Below are 17,608 nucleotides of genomic sequence, written 5' to 3'. Positions count from 1 at the left end.
CTTTTCTTTGACCAACAACTGCAGCTGGAAGACGTAGCTAAGCTTTTGAGTTCCAAGTCCATTTCTGTGAAACAAACAAACTAACAAACCCAAAAAGTCCCCAAAAACCACCAATCATAAAAACCCCCCAAAATCAAACTACACCCCAAAACCAGCTTAAAAGATGTCCCTGTCAATATCCCATCCGTAGTTCTTCAATAATTCTCTGATCTCAAATTTTCTCTCATCTCTGTCTTTCTCTAAAACATCATCTGGTGTGCAATCTCTGAAGGTCTTGTAGTCTTTGATTATTTTATATTATTAGACAATCATGGCCACTAGGATTTTTTGTCTAATTGTATGAATGAACACACTGTTAGTCTATAACTCATTCATGTACCAAAGAGTCTGAAAAATGACATAGTACCTGGAAGGCCAAACACTAAGAAAAGCAAAGTTGTAGCATGTTGCCAGGCCAGGATTAATGCTTAGAGGAATCAACAATTTTGTGCTATTTGTTTTGCCTTAGACTATGATAAAATAACTTCTTTGAATGAAGCATCCATCACATTGGGAGAAAACCAGAAAAAGGAGCTGTTTCTTCTCCTCTGCTTCCTCGGTGAATAGCGTGTGGCCCTAGATTCTTAAATTATTCTCTAGATTTTGCTGCAATGAAGAGATATTTTTTGCATTTTTTTTCTGTCAGTGAATAACTGCAGTGCTTTCTTCTGCTGCTCTTTTTAATTTTTTGAATCAGAAGTATCATAAGAAAAGGTATTCTTTCTAATGAACAAATGGTAAAACTGGTTTGTTGGTGTTTTCATTTATTTTGTTGGTTCTTTGCAAAGATAATGGTTTGCACCAGAAGAAAGAGGAAACAAAGGGAAACAGTTCTTAGTGAGAAGGAGGGTTTTGAATTTTGCAAGAGAAGCTAATTGAGAGCAAGAGACTAAAGCAATTTTTAAAGAGCTGGTAGGGCAGGACAAAAGAAGGAAAAATTGGATTGAATAATATTTGATATCTGTATGTGTTCACATCAGTAAACCAGATGGAGATGCAATTAAAATAAATTTTAAAGCAATTTGTAAACCAGTAACTTAAACCAATAAACCAGTAACAAAGTTGTGTTGACTAATGAAGGACATATGGAGAATTTGCAGTTGTGTCAGGAGCGTGCCCAATTGCACCCTTTCAGTATATTATTTCTGGTAATGTACTTGGCTACAGTAGTTTGTTGGCTGCCGCTATAGTAGGGGTTGTTTTTTAATTGTACTTCATGATTTTAATGAAGTTTTATCATTCTTCTGCCCACTTTTCCACATCTTAGTATCTAAAATTTCTGGAGCAACTTAATGAGAAGATGAAGCTGGATAGTCTAGCAGCAGAGGTTGGATTTGATATGACTATGGATGTGATTCTGGCCCGGGTGGAGCAGTTGGTGAAACTGGAAGGGGATGCAGTGGTTGAGAACAAGACTGCAGCATACAGCCTCAGAAGGAAGGTATGTAAAAAAGACATACAATTCCAAGATAAACATATGGCTGTGTTTCTGTAGTGACTTGCTAGAGGCAGCAGACTGTGTATGTGCAAGGAATTTCAAAGATGTGCATGATATAAAAAGAAGATTGTGAATGTTTGCAAATAGTGCAAAAAGACTGCATATTGAAATAACGAAACCCGCCAGTCAGTTGAACATGAAACTGCTCTTCACAACTTCTTAAGAAAAAACTATGAAGTTATGGATGTTTATACCTGTATATTTGTCCACTTTTTAATACACATTTATAGTTCTATAAACAACTGCTGTTAATATTTAAATCTATAGGGATCTGCCAAGGAGGGAGGCACATTACACAAACTTTTCTAGAAACTAGTAGGGTGCTGGCTGTACTTCACCAAGAATTGCAACATGTCCAACAAGAATTGTTCCTTCGTTCCGTTTTTCTAGAGGAACAAGTCTGTTCAAATTTAATCAAACAACCCTCTGTCATCCTGTTAGGACATAGGGAAATCTTCTGGGTTTAGGCTTGTCAGACTGGTATAGAGCTGGGAATTGTGACTGTTTAAGGTGAATCGGTAATACAAGGAGTATCAAGTTAGGGTATATATGTTGATACTTCACAAAGTTTTCAAGAGAGGAAAAGGAGTTCAGGTTATAGATGCATCATGAAGATTAAATTTGCAATTATGTAATACCATTGTCTTTCCCATTTATTTTTTCCAATTTCCTTGTGTTTGGAAATCAAGTTGAAGGCTCAGAAAGAAAAACTTGAAAGCAAAGAGCTGCACATGAACCTTCTGCGGCAGAAAATAACCCAGTTGGAAGAAGAGAAGCAAGTAAGGGCTGCCTTAGTTGTGGAAAGGGATGAGGCAAATCTTGCTGTCAGAAAGTTACATAAGATGATAGAGAGGCTACAGAAGCAACTTGATCTGGCAAGGGAAACAAATACTGATCTCAAAGCCAAGCTGTCTGAAACCAGTGAACTCAAGGTGAGTTAAAAGATTACATTTGTACTTCTATCCATTTTTGTATTCCAGTTGGATACAGCTGGACTTAATCTAAAATAAATGTGTTCATGGAGAACTGCTCAAATCTAGGTGGCAAAAGCAAGTATAATATTACAATGTTTTGAGTATTTTTACAATTTTTCTTGATATGCTATGTAGCATCTGCAAAGCACAATGTAAATTTTTGGGCTAGTGGAGGAAAATTTCCTTTTTTTCCTGTTGGCATGACTGTCATGTATTTTCCCATGCATTGCTCACAGAAGGTCTATTCTGATAGGTATGAGGGGAATATAACAGGCAAGATTCTAAATTTTGATTGTTTCTATGTTTCATTGCATTGCAGTAGTAATACATTACCTGCTTTTACTTAGGTGAATACAAGTAGTTTGCAGCCAGTGATAGCTTGCCACCACTAAGAGAAAGGAAGATTGGTTTTTTGTGGCTTTGTGTCTAGTGGCTGATGGAGTGAAATAGTGAAGCAGTGCACATGTTCCCACTGAACCATTTTCACCAGCTAAACATTTGGCAACTCTTTTTAGTACTGTTTTCCAGGGGCTGGAAGAGAGTGAACCCTCACTGTGGATTTTCTTTTTTGTCCAGATACCTCTTTCCACAAAAACTGTAGAGAATTAACCATCTTTGAAGGAAAAATCTTCTTGTTAATTGTGTTGAAATAGGCTAGTCTCCTTAAATAACTTTTCAGTTCACATGTACATGTGATGATTTAATGAAGAGCCCAAAAGAAACCATGCTAAAGTGCTTTTTCATGATCACTCCTGATATTTTTATTATTTGCACAAGTTGGATGAAAAAGTACGACAAATTTAACAGTTCCTTATCTTATTGCAGATCAAAACTTTGGAGCAGAACAGAACAATAGAGGAACTCAGTAAGTCTCAAGACAAATTGGAAAGAATGAAAGAAAAAACTGAGAAACAACTTAAGTCTGCCAAATCAGAACTTCTTTTAAAGGAGCGTAAAGCTACTGAAGATAAAGAAAAAACCAAAAATATGTTAGAAGCAGTTACCAGTGAGATGAAGGTGCTCAAAACAACCCTTGCAGAACTAGCAAAAAGAGAGAGACAGGTAGGTGTATAGCTGTTTGACAAGTGCTAGGTTTTCCTTGGAGTGTAGGAGAATGGTGTAGGTGGAGCAGCTATCCAGCTGTGCTTTAAACTGTTCCAAACATTATCAAACAAGGAACTTTTAGCTCACACTTATGAGCCACAGTGACAGCTGTGATTGCAAAGCTATTCTGCAAGTTAAGTTTTGCAAGAGAATAATAAATACAGGCATTGTTTTCTTTGCTCATCACAAAATACTACATCACCTTTTAGAGAAGTATTAAAATGCTGTAAAAATCCTATTATCTCTCTTAAGCTATGTTTTCCAAATATCTTACCCACTTCTTGTTTGTTTCCTTTTGTTTCTCACACATCCATCTCTTGCACTTTCTCCTTGCCAGTTGTAAGAGATTCACCGAGACTAAGTGATAGGATGAAAGGAAGCAGCCTCAAGTTGTGCTGGGGACCAGAGGGGGTTTAGATTAGATATTAGGCAAAATTTATTCACTGAAAGGGTCGTCAGGCATTGGAACAAGTTGCCCAGGGGAGTGGTTGAGTCACCAGTCCTAAAGGTATTTAAAAGACACCTGGATATGGTTTAGTGACAGACTTGGGAATGCAGGTTAGGAGTTGGACTTGACAATCTTAAAAGTCTTTTCCAACCTAAATGATTCAACAAGCCTGTGTTACTGTGTATAGGCCAGAAGTTGAAAGAATGTTAGAAAATACAAGAAACAACATCCCACCCCATCCCCCTGCCCAATTTAATATTTAATGCAATTATTTTGGATCAATTTGTGACATATAACTTTGTTAAAATTTAGATCAGAAAAGTTTTTGCAGATACTCACATAAAGGGTATAAGTAGTTTGTGGGAAACATGTTAGTAAATGTGTTCCATTCTAATTTCAAAAAATTGTGAAATATGTATGTTATTGCCCTGCATGTTGTGTTTTTTAGCAGTGTTGTAGATGGCATAATTGTTGAGAGCAAATGGGATGTTTCTTAAAAGTAAAAAAATTATTAATTTTAGATTTATTTCAACTGCCCAGAACTTCATTAGATTTTCCAGCTAAAAATTCCACTAAGGAACTGGCTGGATGGCCAGGCCCAGAGAGTTGTGGTTAATGGTGCTGTATTCAGCTGACGGCCAGTCACCAGTGGTATCCCTCAGGGGTCTGTACTGGGACCAGTTCTGTTCAATATTTTTATTGATGACATGGATGAGGGCACTGAATCCTTCATTAGTAAATTTGCAGATGACACTAAGCTGGGAGCATGTGTTGACTGCTTGGAAGATAGGAGGGCTCTGCAGAGAGATCTGGAACGGTTGGGTCAATGGGCAGAGTCTAACAAAATGAAGTTTAATGAGTCCAAGTGTCAAGTCCTGCACTTTGGCCACAATAACCCCCTGCAGCATTATAAGCTGGGGACAGTGTGGCTGGACAGTGCCCAGGAGGAAAGGGACCTGGGGATTCTGGTCAGCAGCCAGCTGAACATGAGCCAGCAGTATGCCCTGGTGGCCAAGAAGGCCAAGGGCATCCTGGCCTGTATCAGGAATGGTGTGGCCAGCAGGAGCAGGGGGGTCATTCTTCCCCTGTACTCAGCACTGGTCAGGCCACTCCTTGAGTATTGTGTCCAGTTCTGGGCCCCTCAGTTTGGGAAGCACCTTGAAATGCTTGAACGTGTTCAGAGGAGGGCAGCGAAGCTGGTGAAGGGCTTGGAAAACAAGCCATACGAAGAACATCTGAGGGAGCTGGGGTTGTTTAGCCTGGAGAAAAGGAGACTCAGAGGTGACCTTATCACTCTCTATAACTTCCTGAAGGGTGGTTGTAGACAGCCGGGGGTAGGTCTCTTTCTTCAGGCAGCAAATGACAGAACGAGAGCACACAGTCTTAAGCTGCACCAAGGGAAATATAGGTTAGATATTAGGAAGAAGTTCTTCCCTGAAAGAGTGATAAAATACTGGAATAGTCTGCCTGGGGAGGTGGTGGAGTCACCAACCCTGGATGTGTTTAAAAGGAAACTGGATGTGGCACTTGATACCATGACCTAGTTGAGGTGTTAAGGCTGGGTTGGACTCGATGATCTTGAAGGTCTCTTCCAACCTACACATTCTGTGATTCTGTGATTCTGTGATTTTATGGTGTATGTCAGCCTTAATGATGACTCTGGATGAAATTTAAGAATGCTGTTTCAGAAAATTAGTCTAGAAAATTTTTTTTTATTTACATGGAGAGAAGGCCAACAACCTGGGCATCTTTTCCTGGAAACCTTTAGCACTGTTTTCTTTTATAATGAAGGTTAGAAATCTGGCAGGAAAATTTAATTTCTTCATACATCTTATGAGGAAACAAAGCATCTGGCACAGAGGAGAAGATATTAATTATATGCAGGAAATTGTTCAGTGGAGACATATATTGAGTATTTTGCTAAAAGCACATAAATGTTGACTTTTACCATCTGAATCCAACGGGTTTTAAACCACTTAAGTATTGTTGCAATATTCTTTGGACTTTTCTTTTTGTTTTCTTTCTCTTGGAATAACACCCCTTCTACTTTCTTGTAGTTACAGTGTGAAAATAAAATATAGCATCTGCTTTTTGCTTCCTCAAACCCCAATATCTTGGGTTAATGCTCTGAGTTGCATTAATTTCCTGGTTTTTACTTCTGATAATTTTACTCACTGAATGGAAGGTGCAAAGAAAATTTAGCAGGAATGTTGTTGTCTGCAGCATACCTTTGTGTTTGAGTCTTTAGTGACTTTTATTATTTCTTTATTATTTGCCTCCTTCATCCAAAGGCTGGATCTCTGCAGAGAGCTGCCTTGATCTTTCAATATAAAGTCTGTATGGAAACAAATTCCAGCTTTGCTGCCTCCTGTCTGTGATTCATGTTGTAAAAAAACCCTCAGCTTCTGCTAAATAGTACTTGCCTAGTACCCTTCCAGAGCCCTGCATCTGTTACCTCCTGAACTAATGCAGAACATAATAATACACGGGAACTTTGGGGTTTTGGTGTAACGTTGTTCCAATGTTTGATCCAAGACATCGCACTGCCTTCGTAATACAGATAGCTGGGACTGAATTCTCAAATCACAGAGTCATGGAATGGGTTGGATTAGAAGGGACCGTAAAGATAATCTAGTTCCGCACACCTGCAGCGCTTAGGGACACCTTCCACTAGACCAGATTGTACAAAACCCCATTCAGCCTGTCCTTGAACACTTCCAGGGATGGGGAGTGCATCACAACTTTCCTGGGCAAACATGCTCCAGTGTCTCACCACCCTCCCAGTAAAGAATTTCTTCCTACTATCTAATCCAAATATCTCTTTTTTTTTAATTTAAAACCCTTCCCTCTTGTCCTATGGCTATATGCCTGTATAAAGTGTTGCTCTCCCCTTTTTTTTACAAGCCCCCTTTAAGTACTGGTAGGCTGTTATAAGGTCTCTCTGGACCCTTCTCCTCTCCAGGCTGAACAGCCCCACCCCTCCCAGCCTGACCTCACAGAAGTTCTTCAGCCTTCTGATCATCTTTGTAGCCCTTCTGGGAGCCGTTCTAACAGGTCCATGTCTGGTGCTGAGAACTCCAGGCCTCAGCTCTGTTCTGTATTCATTTCCAGATTTGTGTTTCTGTACTGGTGGCAGCTTCTCAGGGTTTGAAACAAACTGCCTTTGGCAGGGTCTTGGAAGCTGAGTCCTTGTTATCAGGAAAGCTGCAAGCCGCTTTCCTCACGGACTCTAACTGCTTTAGAATTCTGCACAGTTGGAGACAATGCAGGACTATCTCCTCCTTATCCTTAGCCCTTGGCATGATTGGTAGAGTGAGGGTGCCGCCACACCGGAAAATGAGTCCAGTTTATTGATGGTTTTGATGATTTTGTGGCATTCTGATTCTCATTCATGCTTGGAAATGGGGATTGGAACTAAAATAGAGAGCAAGAAAAGCATATTTCCTCAAATAGTAACATTTTCCTCTTTTATGTGTTAATGATAAGAGGTATTAAGGCGTTTTTCATTTTGGCTGTGATTTATTGTCTGTTCAAGAGGCCTTGAAATTTGACTGATAATGATCCATATTGTGAGTTAAGAAGAGTAAATCAGCAGTGATGACAACTACTTATGGATGTCTGTCCATTTGGAAGAGCAGAGAGAAAGCTGGTGTCTTTAATTAATTACTTTACCAAATACTATTCCTATGACATTTTCAGCAGCTATGCACAGAAGAAAAACAAGCATTTTCCTAAGCTGTATCTTGAGTTTGGACTATATCCTGATTCAAACCAAATTCAGACAGCAGGATGCGCCAAAAACTTCCATCTTTCTTCTAACTTCCTCCTTTCTTTTTTCTCTAGAAAGTACAGGGTGGAGGGGAGTGGTGGCAGATAGTGCTAAAGGACGAGCACCTTAGCCTGTGCTCTGGGTTGTGCCCACCAGAGTTTCCAGCTTGTATAGTTTGTGGTCATCATGGTGAAGTAAAAGTGTGTTTTTCTCAGTTTTTGAAGTTGAGTCAGCAGTGACGATGTGCCTGTGAAAGATACTGAAGAAACACTTGAAAACCGTGTTTTGTGTTTGAGATACCTGGCGTCTCAGCTGTTTGTGTTTTGTGATTTGACATATGCCTCAAGGGGTTGTTTCAGTCCTCTTCTGCTCTCTGTATTGAGCAACAGCTGTTATGCCTATATTTAGCACTGACAATACAAGTGCTTGTGTCTGTATGTATGCCTATAGGTACTTGTTTTCCCTGACATCTCCTTTGCTTCCTATTCAATTTACTCCTTTCTGCTTGCTCTCACAGCTGGCAGATTTCCGAGAGGTGGTCTCGCGGATGCTGGGCCTCGACATTGCCAGCCTGGCTCTTCCTGACTATGAAATTATTACACGCCTTGATGGGCTGATTCACTCCCATCAGCACCACTTCTTCCCCTGTGTCTGCCTCAAAGACATGGCAAGGACCCCGGAGGAACAGCAAGGAAACATCCAGCTTCTTCATTGAATGGAGATGGAACAAAGTAAAATTTTCTGTTTGCTTCCTTGCCTGCTGGACCTCCACAGAAAACAGATCCCCATTTTTGTTCCTTACTCTAGAGACAACAGCTAGTGCTGATTTTTAGAACTTCAACAGAGAGCCTAAATTGGAATGGGTAGAGTAGAGGCAGCAGCCTGGAGATGGCAACTTAATACTTCAGTTATAAAAATGATAGGCAACACATCAAAAATGCCCTCAAGTTTCAGTGCAGAGGCGTTGAAGTCATGGATTACCCAAGGTCAGTTCACAGTTTTGAGAAGTTACTGGATGTCTGCTTCAGTGGCATTCCTTGTGTTTTACCTCAAGGTGACAAGGATGAAATCAAGTGGGGTTGTCCTGCCGCTGTTCTTCTTGCCACCTGGGACTTCTCTGCATTTTTACACATAAGGGCTTTAGCTTCAAGACAATTGTGTGAAAGTTAGAGGATTATCTCAATTTTGGAACAAGAGTTTTTTTTTTCTTCTGTAGGTTTCTTTTGTCTGCTTGTATGGCAAAGCAAAAAAATTAATTTTTGCAGCAAAGGCTTTTTCACAGGGTCCCATCACATGGCTCATAGAGATATATTTGGTAAAATTGAGTGTTGGCCTTGGTCATGATGTCTTGAAAATTTTGCTTCCAGCTGCTGTATTCCTTGGGTAATTAATCCACAGTGGCAATTCTTCTGAGTTAATGAAAAATTAGTTTAGAAGTCTTGTTCACTACAAAAAAGAGTTGAACCACTAAAGTGTTGATTTTCAGAGAAGTGATGATAAGGTATACAAAACTATCCCTTGGTCATAAAAACTGCTTTTTGAGTGTTGTTGAACTTCATGATTTTTTAAAAAGAAATATGGGCAATAGATTTGTTTTAATAGCACATTCAAGCTTGATTCTGTGGTTTTAGTTTTCTCTTCCCATTATTTGTTTTGTATGGTTGTGTAGAACAGTAAAGACGATTTACCTATTAATGTCTGACCATTTGTGGGCTTTCTACAGTATCTCAGCAGATGATGACCCACTCAGTAAAACTGAACACAGTATTTTAAGAAAAATGACACTTTTTCAAGTAAGAGTGGTAATTTTGCTATCCAGCTGGGGACTCAAAACATGTTTTTATTTCATTTGCTTCTGAAGAACTGTTTCTCAATGAATTGCTGTAAAATAAAAAAGTGAACACTCAAGCTTTTGTAAAATCAGTCATTTGAGAAGATAGAAGTAAATCTTGCATAAATTCTTATGCTCCTGTGGCTAACTAGATTAAAATCAATTTAATTTTTTGTTTTATAATGTAACATTGTTTTGGGGGAATGACTTCTAACTGAAAGAGAGCAGTTTAGATTAGATATTAGAAAAAAATTCTTTTTTGTGTGGGTAGTGAGGCAGAGGTTGTACAGAGAAGTTGTGGGTGCTCCATCCCTGGAAGTGTTCAAGGCTGGATGAAATGTAATTTTTAGGCATGATCTGTTGATTAGGGATTTAGGAGGCGGAAAAGGATGCAGTAATTTCCCAATTCTTTGTGATATAATACAAGCAGTTTCACTTTGTGTTTTTTTGGTTTTATAGGCACTGCTTTTTGATTGATTACTAAAGAACAAAACCCATTTTCTTAATCCATATTAATAAATATCACATAAAACATGATCTATCGTATTTTGAAAGTTAAGTAAATTGCATTACAAATTTAGATCCACTCAGCCCAGGTAATACACTCATAACATTAAGAAATAGTCTCTGAGAGTGACAATTATGAAGTAAGCTTGCATTGTGAAATGATTTCCTGAAGTTGGCCAGGAGACTTGAAATCTCCTGTCAGGCTCATTAGCCCTGTCCCCTGCCACCTGTGACCAGCCCTGGCACCAGCTGTGGAGTTACAGCCCCACAGAAGCCACCAGCATGGGTATCTAAATTATTTCAAAGGAGGCAGATTTTTCACATGAACTTCACAGCAATGCTTGATATTGACTTGCCAGAAGAAAGAATAAAGGTTTTCTAATGCCTTTCTTCTTTCTTAGCACAGCAGATCTGTATTTTCTGAAGTATTAATGATCACCATGTACACAAAGAAACTGACGACTAATATTCTCTGTATTTGCGTTACTTTTGAAAGAGTACTGACATATTTCTCCATTTAGCCAAAGCAAATAAATAAATAAGAAGCAATTTGATTTAAACAAAGTTCAGGTGATTTTTGCCCTATATAATTTAGGTAAGCCCTGAAAAAACTGGCTCTCAGTATTTTTTTAAGGCTTGTTTCATACAGCATTGAAGTAAGTCTTTCTTTTGGGAGAAAAATAAGAAGCTTATGAATGTTTTCAACATTTGTTTCAAGTGTTTTCTTCTTTTTTAAACCAAGATGCATTCAACAGAAGAGAGGTGTTGCAAGTATGTTTCTTTTACTAGGTTTGTCTATATTAATAAAAGGTGTGCAATTAAGAGTTTGCTATCTGTTCATAATTACTCTTTTATTGTGGTAAAGGATTCTTGATTTATCAGCAGAATGCATACTAAAATAACATAAAGAAGTAATATGTTAACTCACAGAACAGTACAGCTACAGAACTACACTTTTTTTCTCCAAATAACAGCTGAACCAAATCCAGTGAAGACAACTTTACAAAGTGCTAAGGCAAAACTCAACAAATTAAAATGTTGCAAGTGTAGATATTAAAGTGAAATTATTTACATGCTATAAACACTGTAATAATAAAATCACGGAGCAGATAGAAAAATGAATGTTAAAGTGTTATGGGTGTATTAAAGTGCATGGAACTGAATTTTTGCCTATGCATCATATTATTGATAATACACTATTTGCAACACAGTAGAACCAAACATTAGAATATTAATGTAGTAGAACCATGATTCCTCAAAGAAATTAAGTGCAAAATTATTCAAGTACTTTGCTAAATTAGAATTAAATGCATTAAGACAGAACACATTAAATTACTCTTTAACTTCTGTTGCTCTGTAGTTTATTATTACTGTATTAAGCAGTTTGTTTGCTTTTTCATATTTTCTGTGGATGTCCACAATTCTGTGGATGTCCATCATCCAGAATTTCCTACAGCTGTTCTGTTACTGTATTATTTTGCACATTATGATGGTGCAGGAGAGGGGAAATATGAATGACCAAAGTAATAATATATTTCAATTTAAAAAATAGCAGATGAGAGAACAGGTACATTTATAGAGAATAAGTAATGTATTCTCTCAAATTTTTCATGTGAAATAGAAGTATTTTATAAGACTACAGATTCTGACTTTTTCTCTTGATCATCTAAAACAAAAAGGGTGAGGAATGAAACAAAATGAAGTGAAACTCCCTAGGAAATTAGAGAACAGGGAATTCTGATATCACTGAAGCATACAAAACAAAATTAGTTAACTACGTGGAAAATAAAAAAATGATAGCTTGCCAGAATAGAAACTGGAAAGAATGTTCAAAGATAATCCTTTTCAAATGGAAGACTTCAGGTTTTGGTGTTTTTTTTTTTTTTTTTTTTTTTTTTTTTTTTTTTTTTTTTTTTTGTCAAAACAAGTAAGAATCCTCTATGACAATACTTCTTTTTTCTGGAAGGAGCATGAGTTTATTAGATTGCACTCATAATTAGTGAGAAATAACTGAGTCAGAAAAGAAAAATCTACAAAACATAACAATGTGTTTGAACAAAATAGTTTACTTTTCTTTCAGTTTTGAAGTCAGCAAATGAGCCCTGAGACAAAGAACACTTATTTTCAGAGGGGAACAAATAAAACAGTTGAGATATGTTATTTCATTTTATCCCCTGTGACTACTTACACTTTGGATAAGTAGGAGAAACAACACAAAGAAGATCGCAAAGTGTGAGCAGTGGACTCCAAACAGGTCCCAGGTACAGAAACCGAGTGTCAGATGACTTCTGGTAACGCTGGGAATGGGACTGGAGAGCAGGATGTCTCACCAAACTAGGAGCTGGATAGGTTTTGGCCCCAGGTACCTTTTATAATTTCTCTTATAAATCAATGCTTTTATGAAATGATTTGGGCTTTTCTCTGGGTGGGTTTTTTTTTGGGGTTTTTTGTTTTTGGTGTTTTTTTGTTTTGGTTTGGTTTTTGGTTTTTGTTTTTTTTTAAAGGAATGTTAGTATGTTGGGTGGGGAGGTTGTGTGCTTGGTTATAAACAAAACATTCAATTTTCTATTAATAGTCTTACTAAGCAGGCCAATGGATGCAATTTAATCAGAAAAAAAAAAATCTCGCCCACAAAACTCTGGGAGCTCTGATCACAAAACAAACACATGATGGTACCCGTGGAATGCTGGAAGACCTTCCCCAGGGCTAGCAGCAACATGGCAGCAGAGCTGACTCAGCCCTTTCCCCTCCTGGCCTTGTTTTTGTGCTGTGAGGAAGAGCACGGCCGCAGCAGCTCCGGGGCTGTGGCAGGGCATGAGGGGGAACCTTGCAAACGGGATGTAAATCTGGGCACACCAAAGAGACACCGCTGGTCCCCACAGGGAGTGTCTGCAGCCTGAAAGTGCTGGGTTTAAGCTGGCATGAAGTAAGGAACAGTAAGAATATTTCTAGCTCCATTTCATTGAGTATTTCTAAGTATTTCCCCTGTGTACCCTTCATACTGCAGTAATGATGTTTTAAAAATGCAGTATGAATTATAAAGTAACGGTATGAATTGATATGGTCAGCCACTCTGGCTGACTTCTTGCCCTTAGAGGAGGTCAGAGACTCATGATTAAACCAACAGGCATCCCAAAGGACTGGCAGGAAAACGCGACTGGCAACAACTCTGAGACGTTTATCTGAAGACATTTTATCTGAATCTCTCGTGTAAGTCTGCAGTGCCTTTTAGATGCTTCCTACCCCTTTTAGGTAATTTTCTGGAGCTACGGAGGCAGGGACAGTCAGCTCATGCTTGTGTGGTTGGGAGAAAGAGCAGAAAGGCTTTGGCCAGCCTAAAGGATCCTACGAAGTAGCAAGGCTGTGTCAGGCGTACGGCCACAAGGGGACAGATCTGTACTGCGGGATCTGCAGGGCAGGTGGAGCTGCGAGAAGGAGAAATAACACGAGGGTAAAATGCTGGCAGAAGACAAGCCAGGACAGGTGCAGATTCTTGTGAGACAGACTGCAATGACTTTTATAGCAGAAGTACTACGGCCATCAGTGGAGATGGATGGAATTCTGCAGATTATGGAGTAAAAATCCCTAAAAGCTTTCCTTAGAGATCAGTCCAAACCAGGCTGTGCAGAAAAGCGCTAGGCTATTCCTGAAATTATTGTAGTAATAATGATGTTTACTATTTTTTATATTGTTTGGTATTAGAGACATTTAGAACAATACTTCCATGGTATTACTCCAGCATATGACACCACTATGTAGTCCGGGCTGCATTTGAAAACATGGACTGGGATCAGAGTGGAACAGAGGACAGAAAAAAGAACTGGGGTGTGTCCAGCAGGAGAGGAGAGGTATCTTGGTTCATATAGCCCATAGGGATCGGGATCTCAGCATGTATTGATGGCATTTAGCTGCCTGAGCGTTTGTGGAAGGAGATGGGAACAGAGAGTATCTGAGACGTATCTCCTCACAAACTCATGGAGCTAAAATGGATTGGTTCAAGCGGCTAAAAATATGCCTGAAGACATTTTCTGTATTTACTATTGGAACTATTCATTTCAACAGTTCAAGGCAGGAGGCCCTGGAGAGTGTAGGAATCAAAAGAATAAATATTTGAAAAAGCAACCAGTAAACAGGCAGGGATTTAGACTAATGACCTAAACAGAAAATAATGTCATGGGTTCAGAGCTGCACAGACTAATCCTCTAGTGATAAATCTTAGCTGCAAGGCTTTATAAACTTCTCCTGACTAGTGGGTGAGCTTCAGGATAGGAACAAGAGGAGCTAGTTGCCCTTGGAAATCTGCCGGTGATGTAGAGGGAAAAAAAGGAAGCTGGAACAGGAGGAAAGACTGGCTAAGTGCCTGAAGACTGCTGCCCAGCTAGTTTTTGAATCAAGATAGGTAAGTTTCCTTTCAGTCTTATGAAGCTCTACAAATGACAACGTCTACACCAGCAAGTGACAGAAATCCAAAATTCCCTCAATTAGGATAACAGTTTTTTTCACAACAGCTCTCTTATTCTTAAGTAGTGTGTGTTCAAATATTTCATAGTTCTTTATAGTGACTTCCTGGCCTAGTCAAAGAAGAGGTTGTATTTCTCAAAAAATGTTCTCTTTGTGGTTTTCCTAAGAAATTCTTGAATAGGCTGTTTTGGAAGTTCAGTTTTTACATCTATCTGTAGAAGTAGTATCATTGCCTCTAATGCAATGTGATGCTTTGCTTTTATTTACAGGAGGAGGGAAGACTTCCTTGCCAGATGGCAGAATTTATTTATTTGAAAATTCCAGCCAAAATGATTCAGTCCTTCCTAAGAACAAGACTAATGGAAAACCTATAATTTGCCTATATCCGTAAACAAAAATGTGGCAATTCGGAGGAATTCAGGCCAGAGTCAAAACTAGGTTTCTTTGTAACTTTGTTTTGTTGTTGTTTCTGTGTTCCTGGCTCTCTCTGGACCAGACCAAAGGTTGACACACCTTACTTCTCCCAGTGCTTTTTTCATTAAAATAAAAAGGAGTGGAAGGAGGGGTTCATCTCCAAGCCAGAAGAAAAACGTACAGACTCAGGAAGGAGCTGGTTATGGCAGGTTTCACAGGGAAGGAAAGAGAAGAGAAAGAAAATTCAATGGGAGAGATACAGTAAAGGTGGGCTGTAAGATAAAAACAGGAAAGGGAGAGGTGTGAGTGGCTGAGTAGGGTTTTGGGAACGAGTGTTTGGGAGAGCTGATGATCGGGAAGTAAGCAGCAGGTCATGGTGAGCATAGGAGCATTTCAGAACTTCCTGGACACATACCAGGATGAAGGACAGGGGAGAAGCCAAGGGCAGGAGACTGAGGTTCGGTGCAGTAACAGGAAACCCAGAAGCAGCATGAGAAATCAGCACTTTTTTCTCCAAACAAAGTAGGAAGAGTGGGAGGAAGCAAGGTAATGTAGGATGGAATCAACTGTGCAAAAAGTTCCCAGCATTTCACGCCAGCAGGAGATGGGACATCTCAGCAGTCCCACGACAAAGTGAAGTAACTTGCTGAAAAATGCAACAAAGTGCAAGGCAGAAGGATCACTGTATCCTCTCATTCTGTACTGGTGCCAAGCTGCACATCTGTGTTGCAGCTGGACCTGATACTTTCCTGCGTTTCCTGGGCTCATTTCTCAGCTGCATTTCCTGACAAAGTATGGATCTTCCTGTAGTTCGCTAAACCCTCCAATTTAAGAGTTGCTAAAGGAAAAAGCATTTCAGCTGAGTTGCAGCTTGAATGCCATCACTTAAACTCCAGACTGTTTGATAGACCGTATAGGAAGTGGGTTGGAATCATGCAGGAATCACATTTAGTGGTTTTAAGATTGCTTTCACACTCCCTTATAAATTATCTGAACATCATTGCCACAAATATTTCCAAATGATCCTAAATATAGGGTGCTTTTTGACATTAGTAGGTTCAGAGAAATTGGAAATAAAACCAGGAAGTGACAGCAAAGAGAAAACTCCACTGTATGGGGTGGTCCTTTCTGGAGAAACCTGTTATAACTTACACCAGTAGACTTTGAAACTATGATTAAGAATAACCAAAATATCAGAATCCCAGATCTTCTAATTACCACAGAACATATTTGGGTTTGCCTCTCCTGGAAGCTTAATTTTCCAGATGGGCATGTTGCTTTTAGTCCCACATGATAAACAACAGGAGATCTAAAAAAAATTGTAAGCCTTTCAGCTTCAGTTTAAAGAAGAGGGTAGCTCTTTCACACCAAAATATGTCTATGAAAAGAAAGGAAGAGTTCTAAAAGCCCCAAAGTATCAGCCAGCAGGAACCAAGTGCTGTGAGGGGTAGGGAATGATTGGTCTGAGGGATCAGGATGCTGGTGGCACAGAGGTGTGCAATGAGGGAATGGGACCAGGTTGCAAACTTGTTAAGAGCTTCTGGTGTAGAAGAATCACCCAAATTACTGAAGTCTCCATGTAGGTATAATGTATATTCCTTATACACATCCAGACATACGACAGTCTTTGTTTTCTAGTATGTAGCAACTCCCAGTCATGAGTCTGTGATGTGCATTATTTGCCATTCCCTCAGTTATAGGGAGTTCACCTGTCAAGTCAGTTACACAGTGTTTGATTATTGTTGAAATCCAGCTTGAAACCAATGACCTTTTTTCAGGGTATTTCGGTGCTTTGTAGTGCTTCATCCCTTCCACTGAAGGCAATTCATTTAGTAGGTGTCAATTCCTGTTTCTCTAGTAGTAGATCAATGGTAACAGCTTGCAAAAGATTGGTAAAGAGACTATGGGTAGGTCAGTAACACATAGGCAGAAAAGGAGGGGCTTATTTGCTGAAATAAGGTAAATAAGGCTGGGAAAACCTGACAAACTCGTGGTAGTACCTGCAATCAAGGTTTGACAGGACTATCAGTGGGACAATCATATGTGCACTGGAGAGAATCTGATCCCTCCTGCCTCAAGAAAGGGACTGGAATAAATGGATTTCAGGTTTTTATTTTTTTCCATTCAGAAGTACATAATTATGTATCAGAGATCAGTCCAAGGTTGGTAATATTTTCAACAACATAAATAGCTGTAGCAGTATCTTGCTGTCCTGTTTCTATCCTCAGCTTTGCATTTAGAAGCTATAGTTAAGTATTTATTTATATTTCTTTTTAAAGCCTTATCCATAACAGAGTAACACTGTAGCTTTTTAAAAAGCAATAAAAAAGGCTGACAATATAAAATTTAAGGAAATTATATTCTATGAAAATTTAAATACTTTGGCTACTGTGGAATTTCTTATTTAACTGCTTCTAAGTGTCCTTTCCTCTGCTCGGAAGCCTAGGTAGTCCAAATTAGGTGCTATAAAATATGCCTTAAGTTTTCAAGAGCAGTTTTTTTAACACATTACATTATATGTGTACTTGTATGTTTTAGTCTGTTACTAAATATTAGAAGGAAA

At 38.9% G+C, this 17,608-nt stretch overlaps 1 protein-coding gene across 2 annotated transcripts in view; it reads left to right on the top strand.

Annotated features, from left to right (window-relative positions):
• LOC136286931 (coiled-coil domain-containing protein 170-like) overlaps positions 1–8,815 on the top strand; it is a 47,367-nt gene extending 38,552 nt beyond the window's left edge. For both annotated transcript variants that reach the window (XM_066179082.1, XM_066179083.1), the window contains 4 exons: positions 1,307–1,480; positions 2,227–2,469; positions 3,337–3,573; positions 8,350–8,815. In XM_066179082.1, coding sequence (XP_066035179.1) covers positions 1,307–1,480; positions 2,227–2,469; positions 3,337–3,573; positions 8,350–8,547 — 852 coding nt within the window. In that variant the 3' untranslated portion in view covers positions 8,548–8,815. The remainder of the gene's footprint in view (positions 1–1,306; positions 1,481–2,226; positions 2,470–3,336; positions 3,574–8,349) is intronic.
• The last annotated feature ends 8,793 nt before the right edge of the window (positions 8,816–17,608 follow it).

Source organism: Chamaea fasciata, unplaced genomic scaffold, assembly GCF_029207755.1.
Source record: "Chamaea fasciata isolate MVZ Bird 193981 ecotype frontalis unplaced genomic scaffold, bChaFas1.0.hap1 SCAF_3, whole genome shotgun sequence".
NCBI lineage: Eukaryota > Metazoa > Chordata > Aves > Passeriformes > Sylviidae > Chamaea > Chamaea fasciata.
Note: the sequence above shows the minus strand (reverse complement) of the source record. Positions and strands in the feature narration are given on the sequence as shown.